The 24,744-nt window shown below is 25.8% G+C and overlaps 1 protein-coding gene across 3 annotated transcripts in view; it reads left to right on the forward strand.

The window, feature by feature from the left end:
* LOC145837195 (piezo-type mechanosensitive ion channel component 1-like) overlaps positions 1–24,744 on the forward strand; it is a 49,204-nt gene that overhangs the window by 20,002 nt on the left and 4,458 nt on the right. For 2 of the 3 annotated variants that reach the window (XM_082944964.1, XM_082944966.1), the window contains 35 exons: positions 152–346; positions 702–812; positions 1,566–1,705; positions 1,983–2,043; positions 2,367–2,482; positions 2,859–2,947; positions 3,543–3,656; positions 6,521–6,683; positions 6,966–7,174; positions 7,704–7,874; positions 8,409–8,508; positions 9,041–9,187; positions 9,395–9,465; positions 9,737–9,801; positions 10,262–10,307; positions 11,146–11,217; positions 11,659–11,802; positions 12,175–12,360; positions 13,924–13,959; positions 14,692–14,837; positions 15,859–15,950; positions 16,263–16,346; positions 16,907–17,081; positions 17,358–17,549; positions 17,720–17,873; positions 18,355–18,480; positions 19,599–19,800; positions 20,664–20,811; positions 21,034–21,120; positions 21,321–21,451; positions 21,750–21,908; positions 22,395–22,542; positions 23,389–23,577; positions 23,860–23,970; positions 24,513–24,682. In XM_082944964.1, the coding sequence (XP_082801090.1) occupies positions 152–346; positions 702–812; positions 1,566–1,705; positions 1,983–2,043; positions 2,367–2,482; positions 2,859–2,947; positions 3,543–3,656; positions 6,521–6,683; positions 6,966–7,174; positions 7,704–7,874; positions 8,409–8,508; positions 9,041–9,187; positions 9,395–9,465; positions 9,737–9,801; positions 10,262–10,307; positions 11,146–11,217; positions 11,659–11,802; positions 12,175–12,360; positions 13,924–13,959; positions 14,692–14,837; positions 15,859–15,950; positions 16,263–16,346; positions 16,907–17,081; positions 17,358–17,549; positions 17,720–17,873; positions 18,355–18,480; positions 19,599–19,800; positions 20,664–20,811; positions 21,034–21,120; positions 21,321–21,451; positions 21,750–21,908; positions 22,395–22,542; positions 23,389–23,577; positions 23,860–23,970; positions 24,513–24,682 (4,550 nt within the window). The remainder of the gene's footprint in view (positions 1–151; positions 347–701; positions 813–1,565; positions 1,706–1,982; positions 2,044–2,366; positions 2,483–2,858; positions 2,948–3,542; positions 3,657–6,520; positions 6,684–6,965; positions 7,175–7,703; positions 7,875–8,408; positions 8,509–9,040; positions 9,188–9,394; positions 9,466–9,736; positions 9,802–10,261; positions 10,308–11,145; positions 11,218–11,658; positions 11,803–12,174; positions 12,361–13,923; positions 13,960–14,691; positions 14,838–15,858; positions 15,951–16,262; positions 16,347–16,906; positions 17,082–17,357; positions 17,550–17,719; positions 17,874–18,354; positions 18,481–19,598; positions 19,801–20,663; positions 20,812–21,033; positions 21,121–21,320; positions 21,452–21,749; positions 21,909–22,394; positions 22,543–23,388; positions 23,578–23,859; positions 23,971–24,512; positions 24,683–24,744) is intronic. The other variant, XM_082944967.1, reaches the window with a different exon arrangement.

A 24,744-nucleotide genomic window follows, 5' to 3' on the forward strand; every position in this document is an offset into this window, starting at 1 on the left:
TCTATAAATAAGTATAGAAAACTTTCAATAAAATCAACCATTTTATTTACAGGTATCAGTCACCAATCTAATACTGGTTATTTCAATCTTAACATACCCATCTAAATGATAAAAAATTGTAGTAATATAAACAAAACACTATTTCTTACAGGTATCAGTCACCAACCTAATACTGGTTGTTTCATGGTGCCTAATCCTGCCTTACCCATCGAGATGGCAACAAATGATGATACTAACGGAGGTGTGGGCTTCTTTGGTCATCATTTCGCAAATGTTCTTCCAACTCAACTTCCAGCAGAAAGAAATTTCGAACGCCACGACCGGCACCTGCACCGTTGACAGATGGGTTGGTGATTTAAAAATATTATTAAATAAGATAGTGGTTTTTATCATAAAAAGATTGACATAAGGTAGGTGAACCAACATGGATAGATGAAATAATTTTAAACAAATTAGCAAAAAAAATCTTTATTTTGTTTTTTAACATTTAATTCATATAAATAACTGTTGCTGTACCTTAAAATATTTATGCAAAAAGTTAAGGTAAAACGACCAAAATATAATTTTATAATATAATAATTTTATAATAACTCATTTATTCATCTGAACGTTTTGTTGATAAATATTTATGCGTCTATTTAATTTTTCATCTCGACAAGTAACTTTTCGCATTTTATTTTCACAAATTTATACAAAAACAGTGGAAAAACGGCACGAAACTACCCGAACCAAATCAAACAGTCGATACTCTGAAATACGTTGGAATCGGCAAGATGCCGCCGAACATAACTGACTTCTACTACCACGCTCAAGTTAGTTGAAATGTCATTACTATCACGCCCAAGTTAGTTGAAATGTCATTACTATTGCTGACAAGTTAGTTAAAATGTCATTACTGTTTTGCTCAAGTTAGTTGAAATGTCATAACTATCATGCTTGAGTAAGTTAAAATTTCATTACTATTGTATAAAAGTTAGTTGAAATGTCATCACTATCACGCATATGTCAGTTGAACTATCATTACTATCACGCTTAAGCTAGTTGAAATGTCATTAGTTTTACGCTCAATTTAGTTGAAATGTCATTACTATCACGCACAAGTTAGTTGAAATGTTTTTACTATTGTGCACAAATTAGTTGAACTGTCATTGCTACCACGCTCAAGTCAGTAAAAGTGTCATTACTATAATCCTTAACTAAATTAAAGTGTCATTATTATTTAGCACACGCCTTAATATCAAATACGAGTTAATTAAAATGTCATTACTATCACACTCAAGTTAGTTTCAATGACATCACCATCTTCATACAGTAGTTGGTTGGAATGTCATTTATAACTAGAATAAAAATTTAATTACAGTGAACATTCAACAACTTTTAAAATATTATTGTATGACATTTTATATAGTTGATCCAAAATTAATCCTGACAACTTGATATACTATTTATTCTAATATGTTAAAAAAATGTTATGCATTGTATGTTATGCATATTATTTTAATTTGATTGTATATATTTTCAAAACAAGCTTGTCATGATCTCTAACCAAAATACTTTCAATGCAGGGAATAATATCAGTGTTTCTGGTGATATGCTTCTCGAGGTTGGTACACCTAAGATACAGAGCATTGGTGTTACAGAATGAAATACCAACGCTTTCGTATACAACACTGTTCCCTGGTATCACCCATAAAAACTCTAACAGGTTTGTTTGTATAGGTGGTTATTTGAAAAATTTATATTTTATGTAGGACTTTGGTTTTTTTAATTTTTGTTTTTTTAATGTTTTTAAAGATTTACCGACTTTCAAGTGTTTTCAGAAATATACTTAAAAAATATAATTCTGTTGTTTTTGTGTTCAAAGCATAAAATTTTTTAAAAGCTAAAATTCGTTAACATAATCAGACAATAAAAAAGCAAGCAAAAGTACAACCAAATTGTTGTAACTTTTTATAGGTTTTAATGTATCTTATTTGAAACAGGAATGTGCTAGCAAAACTAATGTACATGTGCAATTATTTCTTCTATCTGTACGGAAAAGAAGTTAGTTTTATTAGCAATTACAAAATAGAGATTCCTTACACATTCAAGTACTGAAATTAAAATAAGCTTTGTGTTCAACAAGGTCTTTTTGTTTTTGAATATATATATATATACATGTTTTAAGTAATTGCTTTTTTTAAAAGTTTTTTTATACAACTTTCACAATCTTAGACTTGTCTTTGAATGTTATAAAAATATGTTGAACTAATTAACAAAATTTGAACTTTTAAACAAGCTTATCTATCAACTAGCTAAATAAACTCTTAAACTTAATGGTAATAGAAGTATTTACTTATTAAAAAACCTGGTATAAATTCAAACAGATATGTTACTGTGCAAGCATGTTTACAATTTGGTACACCCAAGATGTATTGGCGATTTTATACGGAATTATGTTCATTATTTCCTTCTATATATCAAACAGAACAATTCTTAGAAAGTTAGAGTTTATGCACTTAATTGATACTATTTCAATTGATAGTTTCGATTTTTGTAATTATTTTTTACGGATTTATTTGAATTCTTTTTTTCTACATGTCTAACAAAGCCATACTAAAGAGAAATACTTTTTAGAAAATAAATTTTGTTTTTGATTTTTTAATTTAGCAATAAAGTTTGTACTATTTAGGGATTGATTAAATTCTAAAGTATTTTTGCGGAAAACCGCATATTTACTTAATGCTTTAATAAAAACCAACACTGATCAGTTATAGGCTTTGAAGATTAAGTAAACAATTTTTTGTAATTTAGCGCAATAGCTTAAATTTTTCAGATACAAAAAAAAATAGTAAAATGCAATTAGTATAATATTACAGGTTTTGGAGAGTTCATGTAGCAGTTCTAACATTGAGTTTTATTTACAAATATGTTGTAAATCTTGGATTACCACCTTTACTTTGTGGATGTTAGTTTTATTTTTATAATATTTATTGAGTTTTGTTTACAAATACGTTGTAAATCCTGGACTACCGCCATTACTTTGTGGATGTTAGTTTTTATTTTTTAAATTTATTAAGTTTTATTTACAAATACGTTGTAAATCTTGGACTACCGCCATTACTTTGTGGATGTTAGTTATTTTTTGTTATATAGTATGTGTTAAGTGCATAAAAAAGTATAACTAGCGTTTTATTTAAGTTTTTTAATGTTTTTTATTCTTGTAATATTATAGGTACAAAAATATTTACTGAAATTAGTTTGATTTTATTCAATTTACAATATATTATTTGAGGTCAGTTGACAACTGATTTTAAGAAATGTAAAAACGCCAGTTGAGACCTTCTTATTCAAATTCCATAAAATTTTACAGAGATGTTTTTAATTCCACAGTTTATTTAAAATAATATAAGTAAACAAAAACATAAGCCTTTATGTTTATACTTACTAGGTTTCAATACTAATTTTTCAACATAAATTTACAATAGAATAATTATATTTTTTCCTTTGTAATTGTTTAATATTAATAATTTATAATCTTTAACATTGAAAATGGTTAACAGACTTTTCATACCCATGGTCTAACTTGGGAGAAGATTATTATGTTCACCAAAGACTGATGACGTATTTACAACTACCTGATACATTATTTCCACTAAGACCTGTACAAATTGCTGGTATTTATTGTTGTTTATTTATTTTAAAATATTATTTACAATTACCTAATACATTATTTCCATTAAGACCCATACAAATTGCTGGTTTGTATTAAATTATTTATTTATTTACAACTAAAAGTTAATTTACAACAAGCATTATTTTTATTGACACTTGTACAAATTATTTGTAATTACTTTACTATCTAGATTACAAAGTTAAATTAAACTAAACTTAATCGTATTTAGAAAATATCTTTTAGTTAGTAAAATAAGTACATTTATAGTAAAAATTACTTATTGAAATACTAACTGCATAATTTTGTAACTGTACAAAGTTTAACTCAGTTTATGTTTATTTACTAAAATTTTTATATGTCATAGTAAAACTACGTTAACTAAATAATTAAAAAAATAATTTGAATATATAAATTGTTAATAAAATATAGTTCTTTAAAAGTAAACTTTTTAATAACATTTTCTAATAAAAGATCCAATCAAAACTGTTTCGTTCGAGTATAACAACAGCATTTTATAAACGTTTAATTTATTCAATGTTTTCAAAGGAGTACTTTTGTTATTTAGCAAACTTAACTTATTAAAACTTGAGTTCAAACTGAAATGTTTTACTAACTGCTAGATACGCTTGACCTGGAATGAACTAGTTAATAAAACAAACATTGTAGTTAATAATTTTATGAACAAAAATGTGTCCCATGTTTAATTAAACCGCATAACCAATGAACAAATACAAAAGATATTGTTCAAATGGAAAACATATGTTCAAATATAAATATTTGAAAAAACAAGACTAAATTAATTTCGATAAAATTAATTGTATTCAAATTTGTAAATAATGATAAATATTTATTTTACTCTTAGCTAACTATTTAATTTACATCACACAGTTTTTGACAAGTATATGTATTTTCCGTTTTATGTTTTTATATTCTGCGAAGTAAAATTCATAATTATAATAATAATAATAATAAGTGGTAGGACAAAGTATTGTATAACCTATAAACGGCTGTATAATAATATTTAAAATATAAAAGCATATCTTGTTGAGGAAAAATATTTTACTAATCGCTTGTAACGCTTGGTTTGAAATATTTGGAAATAGTTAATAAAACAAACAGTACTGTAGTTAATAATTTTCCATGAACCGAAGTTATCTCATGTTTAATTAAACCGCAAAACCTCAATACAAATACGAAATATTCGAACAAATACTTTAAGTTTGGACAAATACGAAATATTTAAACAAATACAAAATATTTGAACAAATACAAAATATTTGAACAAATGCAATGATAATGTTAACAATAGTGATGTTTGAAAGAACGAGATTAAGTTTGTTGGCGGCAAATTTAATTGAAATAAAAATAGTTTGAAATAATTGTATAGCATGTAAAATTCATTTTTTTATTTATGCAATATTTTAAATAAATAAGAAAAGTATCACACTTTGCTACAACTTAGTCTAGCTAGTTTTTTATGTGTTTGTTATAAGTGCCTGTGTATTACAGAATTATGTAATTAATTATAACCTTGTATATACTTTTAATCATCTTTTTAGTTTAAATCAGTATATTTAAAATTTACCTGTGTATCTTTATTTTTTATATTTATTGTAATAAAAATAAGTTTCACCTAGTTTTATTTACCTGTATCAGTTTTAGATGCTTACAAAACTACTTTGATGCTTTTTTTAACTTCAATGTTATGTTTATTAATCAAAAATAAGCTATTATTCATAACTGAAGACTCTAAAACTAGGTACACACTTGCTAGGTACGAACTACCAGAACTTTTGTTTAAAAAGCGTATACGGTTGGCAGGTTACTGTACTTTACTAAATATATACATCTATTGATTATTTTTATTAACAAAAATACTTGGATTATTAAGAATACATAACAAAAAACTATCAATAACATAGTATTATAAACTTAGTACACAAATATTGTTTTCATGTTTTTCGTTCTAATACTGAAAAACGTTTACTTTACACTTGGTTTTGATTTTTACAGTAATTATCAATCAATTATGTTATTATTTTTACAATACTAAACTTTACTTTAATACAAAAAATTACAAAACTCTTTACTTAATAAAGTAACTTAATTATATAAATAATATAAAAAAGTCTAAACTACAGACTATTTTATATTTTAACCAAGTATCAATAGCGCTCTCCAGCGTTTGAAAACTTAGCTTTCATATAGGATAAAATAGACAGTTTTTTTTGTTAACTAAAAATAAAGTAGTCAATACATTTAATTAGTATTAATATTTTAGTTAAACATTGTTATTTTATTTCTTTGTTATTCAGATTAGTTGTTAATGTTCTCTAAAGTTAATACAAATATTCTTTTTTTACTTTACTCTTGTATTCTTGCATACTATCGTAGAACTAATATGAGTTAGTTAAAAATCATTCAAAATATTTATGTCACTTTACAAAGTTTGTACATATACTTATGTTTTTATACTTTTTACGTTTGTTAAAGTTAAAATACGAACCTAATTGTTTATTTTCATAGAATTCATCAATTATTTTATTTCTTAATATTTTTTCATACACTAATTACAGAATTCATTCAAAGCTTGACATTTATTTTCAAAGAATTCATTCAAATCTTGTTTTTTTTAAACAGAAACCATTCAAATCTTTTTTATTTTTTCACAGAATTCATTCAAATCTTTATATTTAATTTTTACAGAGTTCATTCAAATATTTTTATATTTTCACAGAATTCAATCAAATCTTATTGTTTTTTCTCAGAAATCATTCAAATCTTTATAATTTTTCACAGAATTCATTCAAATCTTTTTATTTTTCCACAGAATTCATTCAAATCTTGTTATTTAGTTTTTCACAGAATTCATTCAAATCTTGTTGTTATGCCAACAACTGCAGATATTCAAACTTGAGGAAGGGAAGGTTGGTAGGGAATTTGGCGGGGACAACTCTCAACTCACAGGGGAATTTCTCGACACAATCACCCCTGCAACCAACCCCACAAAAAACTTTCTCACTTCCAAGTTTGTTCATTTTTTAATATGATTTGACGGTTTTTTTTTTCTTAGTTTCAGATTTTCTTTAATATCTGTAATTTTTTTACTGCTTGTTTTTGTATTTGTGTTATATTTTGTGTCAGCTTTTGTTTAACTTTTTTGTAGTAATTTGCCAAAGTGTTATTGATATAAAAAGAATTCGCTTCCTATTTTTTAAAGATATTCAAATGAAAACTTTTATATTTGCAAGCTTTAAAAGTTCTTAGCCAACTTAACTTCTAATAAATCGCAACCTGATTAATACAACAGAAAGAGATCGAACTTGGACAACGGAAAGGCGTTCTTCTACGCTTATTTCGACTGGATAACAATAGCGGTCGTGTGCATATCAGGAACTTACCAGATATCCCTGTTCTGTATCGGTTACCTGATATGCTTCTTCTACCTGTTGAAGAACAAAACTGCGCTTGTCGTGGGACCCGTCAAGAAGTTGTTGAGAGTCTACAAAATTGTGTTGAGTTAGTCGGTTTAACTTCCTTTTTTTCGGGTAGGTAACCATCTTTATAACCTAAACCAACTTTTCCATAAATATGACGTAATCTAGTTTAGGTAGGGAAAATTTAAATAAAATATCTTACCAAATTAAATTAAATTCTAAGTGCATACATAATGTTTTAATTTTGTTCAATTTTTTACCTAAAATTTCATATATGTTAAAGTTTTAGTGTTTGCTCTTAGAAAATATCAAATATTTTTAAAAAGTTTTATTTTATCTACTCATTATTTTCTTTTACGAAAAATAGTTTGTTTGAAGTTAAGATAGTGTAATTATAGTAGTTTCACTTTGCAACAGAGTACACACAATATTCAGTTATGATCAATACAGTGATTTAAACTGCTCATTACTTTACAACAGAGTACACACAATATAGTATTATGCTCAAGATGGTGATTTAAACTACTAATTACTTTTTTGTTTTCATAACAGAATACACGCAATACTCAATAATGATCAAGACAGTGATTTAAACTGATTATTTTCTACAGAATACACACAATATAGTATTATGATCAAGACGGTGATGCAGTTCGCGGCGTGCGTTTACCCCAACAAATTGGCCGAAAACTCGGATGACACCACCAACCAGGTCGGATGCTGGTTCACTCAACTGTTCCTCATAGTTTGCGAGTTCGATCAGTATTATCAGTATGGACCTGGTTTGTTTAATTTGTGTGTTATTAGTTGTTTCTAAAAACATATTTTTGCATTACGGGACTGGTTTGTTAAATTTGTGTACTGTAATATATTTGTAAATAGGTGTTGCTTCTACAATATGAACAAGACATTAAACAAATTTATTATCGTACAATATGTTTAAAGCTTATTTACCTGGTTTGTAGATCTTATAAATTAAAATTTATGGCTAAGTAGATCCAGAATTTTTTAACTAAAATTTCTAATAGTTGTTTTAATGTTCAAACAATAGTTTAAAATGTTCTTTACTGAATAACTTTTACGTTGCTTATACTTCAGGTTTGTGTTAGTACTATTTTTTCTTTATATTAATAATTGTATTGCTGAGAAGCTAATGACACTACAAAAATAATGATGTCTATACTGTTTAAGAATAACTTATTGTATCTGAAGCAATAGTAACCTTTAGTATTTTTTCCTTTTTTGAAATATCTGCTATCAATTTTGTATGTTTAAACTTTACAAATAATAATTCAAATAGGAATATATATTTTCAGATGAAAAAACTTGCGTGTTCAATAATCCAGCCCAAGCTGGTTTCGGATGGGAAGTTTTATGTTTCTGCGTACTGATGATACAATACAAAATATATTCAAGGTTTGTTAATTTGCAATTATCAAAATGATATGTTTCTGTGTGTTGATGATACGATATAAATATACTCAAGGTTTATTTTATTAATACAATAATTTTATTTCCTTGTGTATTGATGATTCAATATAAAATATATTCGTAGTTTTTTAATTAATAAATTTAAAAGTTTTATGTTTCTACGTTAATTAATAAATTTTAAAGGTATATTTCAGTATATGATGGTTCAATACAAAATATAATCAACGTTTTTATATTTAATAATAATGTTTTATTTTTTGGTCTTCTCATGACTCAACATAAAACATTTAATGAGTTTATAAAACTGTACAAGTTTGAGAACACTAGTACTCACATAAAAAGGCACAACATTTATCCTTTTTTTATCATAACCAAAAAAACTTTCAAAGTTAGTAAAAAAACATTGATAGTTAGTAAATTACTTAAGTTACTAATAAGTTTGGTTAGTTTTTCAATTGTCAATGTAGTTATTAAAAGTAATATAAAAATAAAGGTTGATACTTGATTTACTTTCCAGCTATTATTTCCTGCACGTTCGAGAAGACGCGATAAATTCGCAGAAGATGGGATCCAGAGGTGCCGAGTTATTCCTGAAAATTTTGTCTGAAGCTTCCAAGGAAAGAGACTTGAAAGAATCGCAAATCGTTCAGAGAATCAAGCAAAAGTAATTGGTTCATTTGTTTTTTGAGTTGGCTGTTTTTGCCTCTTTTGCATTTTAATTCTAAATTTACCCATTTAGTTTTCAGTTTTTGTTAAAAATTCGAATTATAAATTTGAAAATAAAAGTTTGAATTGTTAATCTTCTAATTGCAGTTGTAGACTAGTTTCTTCATAAAGTTTTAATCTAGTTATGTTTAATGTTTTTAAATAGCATGTTGCGATTGAAGGAAAATTACATAAACTTACATGGAAAATCAAATTACGAAATGGACCATTACGAAGGTATATTATGAAGTTTTAACGTAAATTAAGTCTTAATTTATTTTGAAAGTTTCTTATCAGTTTTTTTTTGAAACGTTTAAAAGCACTGCTTAGTATTTTTATGCATTTATAAGTTTTAGAAAATATATGTTTTAGCTTTACTATCTAACTGTTATTATTAAATTATATGTTACTAATTAAGAGTTATTGAACTTTAGTATTTTTATTTTATAACATTGTTAATCACTCTCTCAAAAAGCAACTTAAATTGTATTTTAATAAATTTTTGCAGCTATCCGGTCGGGAGATATATTTTATCGCGGAGATATTGACATGTACTTAGATGATGGTTCTTCTGTTAGTGATTTATTTATCTTAAATTATAAATGATACTTCTTGTATCAACTTTTTCCTGTCAGACTCAGAAAATAGTTGTTATCAAAAAAAAAACACTATCTACTTTGTTTTGACTCCAAATCATCATAGAGCTTCTATTTTTTATTACGTGCATTTTAAACAATATAGTAATACTAGTTCAAAGTTCTACCATACCAGGAGTACTTAATACAGGGTGATATTCAGATAAATTAACAAAAATATTTTCTACAATTAAGGCTACTTTAAAAAGATATATTTCATAATTTTCTGTTTTAGGTCAAACTCTAATAGTACCTTCGAATATTCATTTTTAAACTTGAACTAAGTAAATAAAACAGAGTTTTGTAATTAGTAGTATGACCTCTAAAGTAGTATAAAATAGTAGATAAAGGTATACTTTTTAAGCTAAAATTTATTATTATTATTATCATTATTATAGGCTGATGATTGGAGTAATCAGGAATGGGAGACTCCTGATGATAGTGGTAAGTTTATAATAAAAATAAAATTGAATATTTGTATCAAATAAAATGGTAGTGGTGAGTCAAAAAATAAATAGATAAAAATAAAAAAACATAGTTTTGTGATAAAAATACAAATTATAGTGTTGAGTTTAACATATTTCTGTAGAATAAATTTTGATAAAAAATAAAGTAATAGTTAATATTATAAAAATTACAAATGTTATGCGTAAGTTTTTGGAATTTATATTTCTCTGAGTTATTTAGCATATTTAGTCTAGATTTTGATAAACATATTTCAATTCAGATAAAACTTTTTACGAGTCCTCAGCATACGAACAAGTCATTGTATTGCCGAAAAATTTCCAGAGAAAAAGATTTATTTCAGATGATAAAAGTATAGTTTTTATTGTAGATAGTTTAACTAGCAGATAGTGTTTGTTTAGAGGCAGTGTTTTATTTATCGTTACTTTTTTCAGTCTTCTTTGTTTTGTTAACTTTATACAGTCTTGGGTAAAAGTTTTCTAAGAAACAATTTATTTATTAAACTTCTAAAACTTGTTTGAAAATTTTTCAATCAACAGTTTTGAGATAAATAAGAATTTAAAAGTTTAGTTGTTTTTTCTAACTTTTCCTTAATAAATAAAACAGATCAATTAACAACCAGCGCAAAATTAATTCCCATCTCAAAACAAAGCTAGTATTTAATTTATTATTTCTATCTCAAAATAAAAAGCTAGTATTCAGTTTAGTTTTCTAGTTTAAAAAAGCTTCTTTTATTTTATCGAGTTTCAGACATTTTTTGATTTTTTACAAAAATAATAGTTCTATTTAGTTTTATTTAGACCTATTGTTTTTGCAGAAGCATTGCCATTAGACAAGACTGCTACATCAAGATCAAGAAATGCAAGTTCCAATTCTAAAACTAATACTGGTTAGTTAAAGTTAATCAATTTTATTGTTCAACAAAAATTACTTACTTGTAAGAGCTTAGTTTTACAAGTTTCCGGTTCACTCTAACGTAATTATAAGTTTCAATAACCCGTTTTTTATATAAGTAAATGTTTTTATTTGTTTATTTTAATCAAAAGCTATCAAACTAACAGTTTATTGGAAACCAACAAACAAACTCAACTTTCATAAATAAAAATAATGAAATAGTTCTACAAATAAAATCAATGTCGTAATAACTCAATTATATACCTCACACCAACATTAAGTTCCTTTACTGCGAAATAAATTTCACAATATACAAGAATATAAATATTTATAATAAACTTTTCACAATATACAGACAGCAAACAGAACCTTCCCAGTTTTTCAGGAAATAAGTAATTCAAAAATAATTTAGTTAATACTTTTGTTATTTTATCAGACAGCAAACAAAACCTGGTGCTACCATCCCAGTTTTTCAGAAGGTCTGTTTCCAAATCTCTGTCAGGTCCTGAACTTTACAAGAGAAAAACTTCAAACATGCAAGGAACTCCAAACAGCCCAGTCGATGAAGAACCACCAATTAGTTAGTTTTTGTTTATTATTTTAATTTTTTAACTTTTGAAAATTTGAGAAGGTTGTTACTCCTCTTTATTTGTTTTTCTAGCCCTGTTAATAAACTTTTCTATAACTGTGTTTACTATTCATCATTGATGTCGTTGGTTATTAAGTCGTGCGGTGCGATAGGGTGTTTGTTAAATTATAGCGAAAAAATCTCAGATTCGCTGATGGTAGCCAAAAATTTTACTAGATATGTTTACTAGATTGATAAATAAATTTAATTAAATTCCTTATATTAAACCAAGTAACTAATACTTTTGTACATAATTTGAAAATATAAAAGAATCATGTTTTAACAGATGTTCAAATTTAGTAAAACAATCAAAAAAATTAACAGAAAAACAAGTGGAATTCGCGGCTTCTCCGGTGAAATCTGTCGCATCAGACGTTTTTGAGGATGCTAGTGAAAACGTTCCCGATTCAGGTAATTCCCCAGTTGAGAAACCTGATGAAAATCTGCCGGGAGTTTCGGGAACTCGACACATGAGCAACAGTAGCGAAGAGGATAAGGAACACGGAATCAGTTAGTTTGTTTGAAGTATATTGAAGTTAAATAGTTGATATTAAATATTAGTATGAAATATATATTTTAATATTTATCTATCAAATATTAAATATTGACTTGAATATTAGTTTTCATTTTAATTGAAGATAAGGAACACGGAATCAGTTAGTTTGTTTGAAGTATTTGACATTTAATGTTTAATAATTGATATTAAGTATTAATATTTATTTGTTAAATATTAAACATTAATTATTGGTAAGAATACTAGTTTTCATTTTATGTCCAGTAGTTTAAATATTAAAACAAAATCAAGTTTTAACTGTTAAGATCATGTAATCAGTTAATTTAAAGTATTTGATGTAGACACAAATATTTGAACTATATAATAAACAGTTTGATAAATATAATCAAGTTTGTTAAAAAATCAAAATTGTTTAAGTAAAGGGTTATTCTTTTAAACTTATTTTTTTAGCTGCTGAACTTTAGCAATCTATAGTTAGACTAAATATATTTTAAGTATTTCTTCTTAAAAAAATATTTTTATGTTTTGAAATAGTTTAAAAACAGATTATAAAGTTTATTTAAATTAAATACTACGCTACTCTTATTCACTATTGTTAAAAAAAGCTAAAAGGTGTAAAATAAAATAAAAAAAGCTGAAAATAAAGGTTTGAATTTTAACATGTACAAACGTTAGAAACAGGAATTAGAATAAAATTGTAAACTTAATTTTAATAATTTTATATTTAACAATTAAATGTTACTAAGTTATGATTTTGTTTTTAATTTAGTTCAAATATTTAATTTTGTTGTACGTTATTTATACTCAGTATTTATGTCATTAAACTTAAAATATTTACATTTTTTACATTTACAAAACAGCTACATTAAAAGCTTTGTTCTTTTTTTGATGTATTGTATTGTTTTTCAAGTATATTAACACGAAGCAAATTAAAAAATGATTTGCAGAAAGTTTTGTAAGCGCTACAAAGGAAAAAGCAAAATTGTTTTTGGAAACAATAAAAAACTGTTACCGTACAAGTATGTATAAAACAAAGTGTAAGCTTTCATTCATCAGGCTTACAAATTAATAAACTAAAACTTATAAATTGATTACATGATTGATAAACTGAGAATTAACGAAGTCTTGAAAGTGTGGCAATATTAACTTAGCTTTTTCATCGATTTAAATTCAAGAAGTTATAGTTTACAACTTAATATTTTAAGTCTGCATTTTTTTTAGAAACCAAAAGTTTTATATCACGTCTGTTTTGTGGCTACGAGTTTAAAACTATCATTTTCTGTTGTATATAATCGTTTCATTTACTAAACAAATAACTAAAACATTATATTCAAAGTTTTTAAAAGTGCGCTGTTCATAATAACATAATATATGTTTCAATAAGTTCTGTTAACGGCAATAAGAATATGGTTTGTCATTGAACTGAAAGTACAATGTATAAAATAAACTAGATGTAACCCCTAATTTAACAAGCTGTACTAACAAATTATTTTTAAAATATTCTGCTGACAATATACGTTTATATTTATACATAAATATAACAAATTTATGATTGGTAGATATCCAGGAATCAATTAAACATCACTGGAAAGAAAGTAAATTTATTAGACTTTAGTTAGAGTGCTTGCAGTCAATCAAAATAAATTGATTTGTTTTATATTCCTAAAAATTTTAAATAAACTTTATAGATTGGAATTGCAATATATTCTTCAATAACTTTTAGTTTTAATAGTTTTTCATAATTGGTTTGTACTCTGTTTTTGAAGATAAAAGTGACAAATATTGAACATTTAAATAATTTGTTTTAAGACTTAAGTTTGTTATATTTTAAGTTTTATCTAGTAATAAGATTATTAATGACTTATTTGTTTTTACCATAACAACTTTAAGTAGAACTAATATTTTATACTCTAACATAACTACTACATGTGCTTTTTGCTTTTATTAGTGGTTTTTGATTGCTGTGAAAAATTAACAAAATTTATAATTTTTTAACTGATTTTTTTTAAATAATTAATGCTGTTTTTAAAGTTTTCAAGCAAAAATTTGTTTATTTAAAGTTTCGTGAATAAAGAGCTTATTATTTTTATACTACTTATTTTCTTACATAATTTAAATTATTTTTTCTAAGGTTTCATAGTAAAAAAAACTAGTCAAACATTTTACAAACTATCTAAACTTTTTCCGAGAATTTCTCCTACTGTGTCTTAAAACTCACATTTAAGAAAGGAAAAAATAAAATTTATGCAAAAACGTTTTTTTTAATAAGTTATTCAGAACTGTGTGTTATAAACCAATGTTTAACAATTTGTTCACTATTCAAACAGTACGGACATTGTTGGACAAGTTATCAGTAGCCGTAAAGGACTTGGCATCAGCTATTGCACATAACATAAACATGAGCAACTTCAAATACCGAATTGTTTTCGAAACTCTGGAGCTCGAGAGAGCTGAAATCGCAATGAACGATCTGGTCAGTTTGTGACGTAATAATTAAGTTGATAACGAATGTGGTTGTTGGGAGATGTATAATTTCATTAACTTAAACACTTATTTCGAATGAACAGCTTATTTGTACAAAAACTAGATACAACTTTTTGAAGAAATGTACAATATACATCAGTATTAAAAGTTTGTAGTTTAGTTTGGTTTGTAACTAGAGGTTCAGTTAATAAGGTTTAGTGGGTCTATCTTGTTTTTTAAATACAAATCGAACTTATTTTGTAGAGTTATATCTGAGCTGTCAAAAATACTTAAAAAGTTCAAATAAACCTTTGAGGTAAAAACGATCAAAGTCAATTTATTAACCAATCTTCTTCAAATTTTCACAGGAAGTCCATTACTGATATTCGAATTGAATCAATGCAGAACTTTCATTAATTTATATAAATTAAAATTGTTAAACAAACGCTCATTTTTGTTTTTTTTTTGTCAAAAGTTTTAATATTTAAAAAATCCCAACAATCAAAGTCTTTTAAACTATATAGAAATGTTTTGAAAAAAAGTGAGTTGCGATTCATTCGTTTTAATTGGAAACTTTTTGAAAAACGTCTATATTACAAAAATTAATAAAAAAGATCATGTTGTTTAAAAACTAACTTATAGTTTATACATCTAGCTTCAATATTTTTCCTAAACAAATAAGGTCTCTAGTTTAAAACATGAAGGAGAAAATATATTTTTAGTGAATTTTTAAGTTTCAGATAAAATTGACAGTGAAAAATTTACGGTCTATACATTTGTATCTGAATTTTTTTACAAAGTTTTACAAAATAAATAAAATAGAATTTTTAATTCCATTAAAACTGGCTTGTAGTTTACAATAAAAGCTTTCATATAATAGTAAATTTTATTTTTTGGTAAACAACAATGTTGGAGCTCCTTATGTTCTTTAACAGATAATATTTTTACATTTTGTCTTACAATGAAAAGCTAAGCTTACCAATTAAAATATAAACAAATACTTTCATAATTAATTTTTTAATATTATATAGGAAGAAGCAGGGAATTCATTGGACTCATCAAACAGTGGAGTAAACAGTTCAATAATGGGTGGAATGGATAAAGTTGAATTAATTCACGCTTTGTTAGTTTATTTTAATTAAATAAAGATAAAATGAAACATGTTTTGTTAGTTTTATCTAAATAAATAATTTTAAAACTATTACATGAATTATTAGTTTTATTTATTGCATACAATTAAGTAAAAGATTAAGTATAAATATTTCAGTTGTTCACATTAAGATAGTACTAATTAATTTTAAGTTAGCAAATTTATTTATGAGTTTTACATGTAATATGTTTAACTATGTATATTTTAACACAATTATATATTCTAAATTTACATTTTGTAGTTATTTTACTAATTTTGCAGCATTCTAACTAATTACTTTTACAGTGAAACGGCAAATACGGAAGCAAAACAGAAATTCAGATTTGATAAAAATAAACATCCATTCATACAACTCGGAAATGCATTGTGGTAAGTTTATATATAAATATATATTTATAATGATTAATAGCAAAAAACTATTAAATTAGGGTTGTATATCACAAAGTAGGCTCATTTATAATAAATATTATAAAAACATACTCACAAGTACTACAGTTTAACCCTAAGCTACAAAGTAATGATACTTTTACATTATATGTAGTTTAAAAACCCATCGACAATTGTACAGTGTATATTGAAATTTTTGTCACTTTCTAGGTACTACAGTTTAGCGCTAAGTGGTCTTGTGTGCTACATAGCTATGATACTAATTTTGATAAATTATTATTTATTTATTTTAACAGGTACTACAGTTTAGCGCAGAGTGGACTTGTGTGCTGCATAGTAATGATATTGAATTAAGATTTTTTATTATTTATTCAACAGGTACTACAGTTTAGCGCAGAGTGGTCTTGTGTGTTACATAGTTATGATCTTGAATTAAGATTTTTTATTATTTATTCAACAGGTACTACAGTTTAGCGCAGAGTGGACTTGTGTGCTACATAGTAATGATATTGAATTAAGATTTTTTATTATTTATTTAACAGGTACTACAGTTTAGCGCAGAGTGGACTTGTGTGCTACATAGTTATGATCTTGAACCTGATGCTGAATGCTTCACTAATATCAGCTGTGTTACCGCTTTCTGTGTTCTTCTATGCGGCTTTCAGAGTACCCAGACCCAGCACCAGATACTGGAAGTTCTGTGTCATTTATCTCAATGTTAGTTTGTTGATGAAAATAATAATACTTTAATCTTTTATAACGAATTTTTGAAAAGTTTTATTGTCTTCAATTTTTGATACTGTTGTTTTTTTACTTTTTATGCAAGTTGTATCTTTTTGTTTTGTTTTCAAGAAACTTGAAAAAAAAAACAATTTATAAGTTTTTAAAGTCGTTTCTTAAATTGTTAGTTTTTACTAAACAATATCAAGAGACAGTTGCTATTAAAGATTAAATTCAAATAACTTATTGATTTTAAACTATCTTTCATGACAGGTAACCTTATGCATACAATGCTTGTTTCAATTCGATTTGTTCACGTTCAATTATGTAGAAGGCGAAATAAAAGAAAGAGCAAACGAGGCATACTGGCTACCTAGCATGATAGGAATAACCAAGTCGCCAAGTTGGGCGCTAATGAATTTGTTTCAGTTACTACTGATTGAGTTCCATAAGGGTATTGTCAAGGTTAGTTGTATTAAACTTATATAAAATTGTAATGAACTAAGTAAATCCAGGCTTAGGCTCTGTAGATTTTCGCCGGTGTTTTATTTTATCTGATAAGAAGTATTTCAAAAAAGCTACCCTATGATGTAACAAATATTTTACCGTTTAAATAAAAGTTTACCTCTCTACAGAAAGTGGGATTGTGGGAAGAGGATAATTTGTACGACACTCACGACATTGTGAGAGTTTTACTGAAGGGGAATAACCAGAATGATCCGTACGAAGCAGCGCTGATGGAAGCCGACAAGGAAGCTATTCAGAAGGAACAGAAAACTGAAGATGAAGGTAAGTATTTATATATATATATAAATATATATATATGTTTATATCAACATATTTATATTGGTGTAGTGTGGATTAGGGTACCAATTGTTGATGAAGCTGTGTTCTTCTAAGATACACCTAACTTTAAAACAAATTAATGTGATATTTTATTTGCTTTCTTAAAAAATGCATTCTTTTCTTACAATAACTGTGTGTGTACGTTGGCATAAAAATTACTTTCATACTATGTAGTTTAATAATTTTGTATATATTTTACTATGGCAATATCCTTTTATATGCATAGTTGGCATTACTAAGGTTGATGTTGAATTTTTTATTCGTTGGGTCTTATATAAAATTTCAAATCCTGTAAAAACAAAAATTTTTTTTTTTTTCATTTTCTTATTATTTTTGACTTGTCTCACACATTTTGTCACAAAAAGTAAAAATAAAAACTGTATCTTTATAACTCTATACATACTTATAAATTTTATAATAACAGCACCAGAAGAAGTACCAGGTCCAAGCGGAACGATTAGAAGGAGAAAATACGAAAAAATACCGGAAAGTTCTGAAAAAAATTATTTGCTACCCGATTTGCAGGAAGAATCTGGTAACAATAATGATGGTCAGAAAATTTTTTATTTATAGTTATCTATATAAACAAATAATTTTTTTAGTGGTGCTTATACGATTTTTGCTTGTGCTAACCTATCGTTGAAACAAATATTACAACTAAAGTCTTTTGGTAGCTTATGAAGTTTTTTTGATAGCTAAAAAGTTAGTATAAGATTCTGTTACTTTGATATTATAAAAAGTTGTAAAAAAGTTAAACAAAATTTTCACGTCTTCGTAATTTGCTAAAAATAAATAAATACATCAAAGTAATATAATTTAAATTATTTAATCAAGATTTACAGCAACCTTTTAAAAATCCCCTACTTTAACTCAACCAGACATGGAAATAAAAAAAACTATAAAATAAATAAAGTAATTAATTAATTTTTAGTCTAATTTAAAGAATCCCCTATATCTTCAACGCAGCTTGAAACTAATGATTAAATTAAAAAAAATATATATGAACATTTAAACAAATTAACAACCTCATCAACTTAAATTGACACTGATAATTATCAGATGTAAATAAAAAATAAATTAATCAAATTCACAGCATACCGTCAAGAATACCCTATAATTAATGATAAAATATTTAACAATTTAACAGCCGACTTACAAGAATATTCAACCCAACTTGATACTGCCAATAAAATTAAAATTAATAATAAATTAAACAAATTTACAGGATACTTACAAGAATCCCCATTATCTTCCACCCAACTTGACACTGACATATATGATAAAAACATAAAAAAGTAAACTGTATATATAACATTTAAAAAAAATGTAATTAACAAACGCATATTTAACAGGATACTTACGAGAATCACCCATATCATCAACCCAGTTAGGCACTGATAATTATATATAAAAAAAATCAAAATTAAACAACAGGATACTTACAAGAATCTCCCGTATCATCAACCCAACTTGACACTGACAATTAAATTAAACTTAAAATAAACAAATAACAAATATAATTAATAAACACAAATTTACAGGATACTTACAAGAATCCCCATTATCTTCCACCCAACTTGACACTGACAAATATGATAAAAACATAAAAAAGTAAACTGTATATATAACATTTAAAACAAATATAATTAATAAACATATATTTAACAGGCTACTTACAAGAATCTCCATTATCTTCCACCCAACTTGACACGGACAGCGCAACAAACACTCTTATATCGCGTGAGGCGGAAGTTATGAGAAACGATCTTGAAGACGTGAAATCCAGTGATCTGATTGGACGAAACGAGAAGAAGATTATCAAAAGAGCCATCAACGCAGAGATCAGATCCAAAGAGGGAAAGAGGAAAACGTTTGTTATATTTGTTTATTAAACTAGCTAAATTATGTGTTTACACTAAAAAGTAAAAATAATTTAAAATAGCTAGAGTAGTAAATTAATTTAACGGTTTTAAATAGATAAGAAGGAAAAATAAAAAAATATTTATTTTATTAAGGTTTTTTTTTGTATAAACAATAAGAATGTAGTTGAAAAATAGTGTATATAGGAGTTTAAACATTTTTTTTTTAAGCTAAAAACTTTGCAGAAGTGATGTTATATGGATCTTTTAATCTATTATTAAGATAGAAAAGATAAATATTTGTCTGGTTAAGGTTGTTTTTGTTTAAAAAAATAAACAAAAAAGTGAGATAATAGTGTATATTAGAGTTTGAATAACTTTTTTATTATTCTTTAACTAAATATTGCAGAAGTAATGTACATGGATCCTATAATCACGGTAAAAATCACTAGCATGTTTTAGAAAGCACTTAGCACATGTTTTATTATTATTAGTAAATTGTAAAAACACTTTGTATTTTAAATGTTTTTTTCATGAAAACTGTGTACTAATAAAAATTATGATAATAAACAAAGTATTTTGTTGATCATAACACTCTTTTTTTGTCTTTTCTTTTAATTTAAAAAACACTCTTTAAATATCTTATTTTTAATGTTCCTTATAATTTTGCTTTTATATTTTTTGTTCATCGAATAACAACCACTTAACTACAATTAGTTTAAAAACTTTTTGAAATAAATGTTTCTATAATTAGACATACATATTGCATATAATTGTTGCTGAGAATGATTTTTTACCCTCATAGATATGGTAAATTGTTTATGAGTTTTTGTTATTTATTATTACTTTCAAATTTTTTGAACAAACCATACAGTTTGCAAGACTACCTGTTCAGCCCAATAGTGTTCTACTGGGGTATTGTGAGGCAGAGGTACACCACTGTCACTGATTTGTATGTATACATGTTGAGTTGTGACCTCATAAACACCATCATCGTCATATTCGGATATCAAGCTTTCGGGGTGCGTTTTAGTTGATTTATTTTTTCTAAAGCGATAAAACAAATTAGTATTGATAGATACAACATTTTAGAAAAATATTTGAAAGTTTAAATTTTTTAGGAAATTAAATTCATATGAATTTAAGTGGTATACTTTTTTAAACACCTACTTATTTGACTACTTATCATTTTCAGTAAAAGTATGTTGAAGACATTTTCAATTAACTTTAACTTATTTCAACAGAAATATGTGAATGTAAACAGTAATGCAATTCAAGGTCTGTTACAAAACAAAGTTCCATCTGGTTTTCTAGCTATGTTATTCGTACAGGTAATATTTGTTTAGTTAAGTATGATAAATATAATAAAACAAAGTTCTGTTTGATTTTGTTGATAAATAGTTTGTTCAAATTAAGTTTTATTTTTTACAGTATTAAAAGTTTAATTCACCATAAACTTTAAATAAAAAATACTCCTAAAGTTTTTTTCGCAAGTTATTTTCTAAAATAAAACAATTTATTGCTTACACAGTTTGTGATGATAGTTACTGACAGAGCGTTGTACTTGAGAAAGAATCAAACTGGAAAATTAATATTTCATTTGATATTAGTTGTAGGTGTTCACGTATATATATTCCTTATACTACCTGGTGTAAATCAGAGGTTTGATATTTATCATTTTAATGTTATTTTACAATAGCTTAAAAGAGTTACTTAAAAAATTCAATTTTATTTTTATATACAGTTGATCTTTTTTTTTGAAAAATCCTACTATGCTATTTTCTTTATGACAGTCCTTTTTGAAAACTTGTAAGTTGTTGACGAGTCTTTTAAATTGATAAATATAAACTCAAGTTTTTAAAGTTTAGTTTAAAGCAAAGTATATTCACATCTATGTTATTAAGCATAGGATTATAATTAAGTTTTTAAACTATTTAAATACATTTAATAATTTTTACAGTCCATTATATAAGAACCCATGGGCGCAAGCATGGTATTTTTTCAAGGCAGTTTATTTGTTGATATCTGCTAATCAGATAAAAGTTGGATACCCGACTGTTGTGAACACAAATATGATTATGAGATCTACTGGATATATCAGCTATTATATATTCAAAACGTTTGTTTTATTTTTATATAGTTAATACGTTTTTTTTTATACATTATTCAACTGTTGTTAACACAAATATGGTTATGAGATCAACCGGTTACATCAGTTATTATATATTCAAAACGTTTATTTTATTATTTCTATATATTTAGTTGTAATACGATTATAAATTTACTGGCTAAACTAGCTATTTTACATTCAAATTTTTATTTTATTTTTGTTTTACTACTAAAATAGATAACATTTTACAAATATAATTTTACAAATAATAGTATTTTAATTATTATATTTTAACTTATTTTAAATTGTTTATTTTCAAGATTATATTCATCAACTTTCCTTGCAGTTGTTTTATAGTTCGTTGATTAGTTTTTATTTTAAATTCAAGTAACTAGAAAGCTTAACACACATTAGTTTCAAGACTATTATAGGGGCAATAGTTTACCAAACTAACTTAAATCTACAAAACAATTTAATGCAAAACAATTCAAACAGATACCAAGCGATTCCCTTCTTTGCTGAGGTAACAGCTTTGATGAACTGGACTTTTTCAGATACTTCACTTAGAATGTATGAATGGATGACCCTGTGGGCTGTGGAGTGTCATATATTTACACTGAAAAATTTAAGAAGTATTGAAAAGGTTTTTAAAGTTATTTATTTTATATATTTTGCCCTATGTGCTGTAGAATGCCATGTATTCACACTGAAAAATTTGAGAAGTATTGAATAAGTTTGTTTATTTATTCTTTTCATATATATGTTATAAATGAAAATTTGAGATCTAACAAAAGCATTTGTTAAGTTTATAGCCCTACATACCTTTAACAGTCGAGTATTTAAATTCTCATAAATACTGTATATCGCCAAGAACAACTAAAACAATTTACAACGTTTAAACTCTTAGGCTAAGAGTTCAGTAAGTTTTTTTTGGAAGTTATTTTGAAATAATACATTGTTATTATAGTTTTAAACTTGTCATTGTTTTTTGTTTTCTAATTTATTTTTTATTACAGTCATTAGAAAAACACGTGGTAAAGAGTACAGTAAACATTACATTTATTGCATTCATAATTATTATCTAAATTACTTTGTAAAAGTAAATTCTATATATAATTGTTTTATATTTACTATTTAATTTACTCTTTAATAGTGAATAATATACTTAATATATATATAGATATAGATATAATTTTGACATATATATAGATATATATATATTTATAATTACTTTTTAGCCATTAGAAGGAGCCCGTGGTGTTATATACAGTAAATAAAATATTTAATATATTTAAATCTGCTATCTAGTTTGTTAAATATTATATTGCTGTTTACTTTCAAGTCCTTAGAAGAAGCCCGTGGTATCGAGTACAGTAGATAATATAATTGATATATATTTTTGTGTTTAGTTTATATATTTAATATTTGTAATTCAATTTAATTTCTTACAGTAAATAGTATATTTAATATATTTAAATATACTTTCTAGTCCTTAGAAGAAGCCCGTGGTATTGAGTACAGTAAATACTGGAAACTTCTCATGGGGGGAGGTATGGTACTGCTTGTATTCCTGATGTTGTGGTTCCCGCTCCTGATTACTAACGCTGTCACAACTTACACCGGTACACCCAATGACCCGGTTACCGTTGAAGTGCAAGTTCACATCGATACTTATGCTGTTAGTATTTGTTTTATATTTGTATACAAATAAGTATATACAGGATCTATAACAATCATGCATATACTGGTTGTAGTTCATATTGCTACTTGTGCTTTTAGTTTTAATAATTAGTTTATATATTTTTATACAATATACAATACACGTATGTACTAGTTAAAGTTCAAATCGATACTTTTGCTGCTAGTTTTCATATAAGTAAAACTGTTTTCCTTTTTATTAACTGCATTAACTGTTGTGCCAGTTAATAAGATAAGTCTTTAAACTTTTCAAAATTTTCAGCCATTACTGACACTGTCGTCTGACGAACCTGCTATAAAGAAATTTTCAACAAAAAGATTCGAAGCTTTGAAAGAACAGTTCAACAAGTTTGGCAAAGAATACAAAAATGAGGTATGAATATGTTTTAAATTATTTTTTTTAAATAAATGTTTCTAATCAAACAACAATTATTACTTGTACTTCTTTAATGAAAACACAAATAACTATATATCTGTACAAAATATGTTTATTATTCAGGTGTAGTTTAATTTAGCTCTTCGAAGTATCATAATCATCGAAGTTCAGTATTTAAGTATATACTTAACTGTTAAGTATTTAAGTGCAAATTCTTTTTGTTGTTCTTTGCACATTTTATTTATCAACCTTATAATTTTTATATACATAATTTTAAACTTAATCAATAATAATACCCTTCCTCACTGGTAGCAGTTATTTATTTTTTAATTCTATTCTATCATTTTCTCACAGGTTGCACCCAACTTTATCCAGGGATTTATTAATAAATATAGCACTAATTTTATTTTTTGTTGTACTTTTTACTTGTCAATGGTACAGTAGTATAATTTAAAATGTACCCTTAATTTTATCAATTACAACATTCTTTCTCACAGGTAACTATTATTTGTTTTAAAAAATCTCTCATTTTCTCACAGGTAGCACCCAACTTCATCCAGGGATTCACGGCGGCTCAGGTGTCAGACGTTTCAGTTCCTTCGGATTCCAACACAATATGGACGATCAGTCCCTCGCAAGGAATACAACTCATCAACAGGTTGAGAAACAACACTGCCAACAAGATTTACTTCAACTGGAAAATTACCAGGTTAGATTTTTGATAATATTAATAAAGTATATTTCAGCTTGAAAGTTACAAAGTTAGATATT

This window comes from Thalia democratica, chromosome 5 (genome assembly GCF_965202585.1).
Source record: "Thalia democratica chromosome 5, ktThaDemo2.hap1.1, whole genome shotgun sequence".
Lineage (NCBI taxonomy): Eukaryota > Metazoa > Chordata > Thaliacea > Salpida > Salpidae > Thalia > Thalia democratica.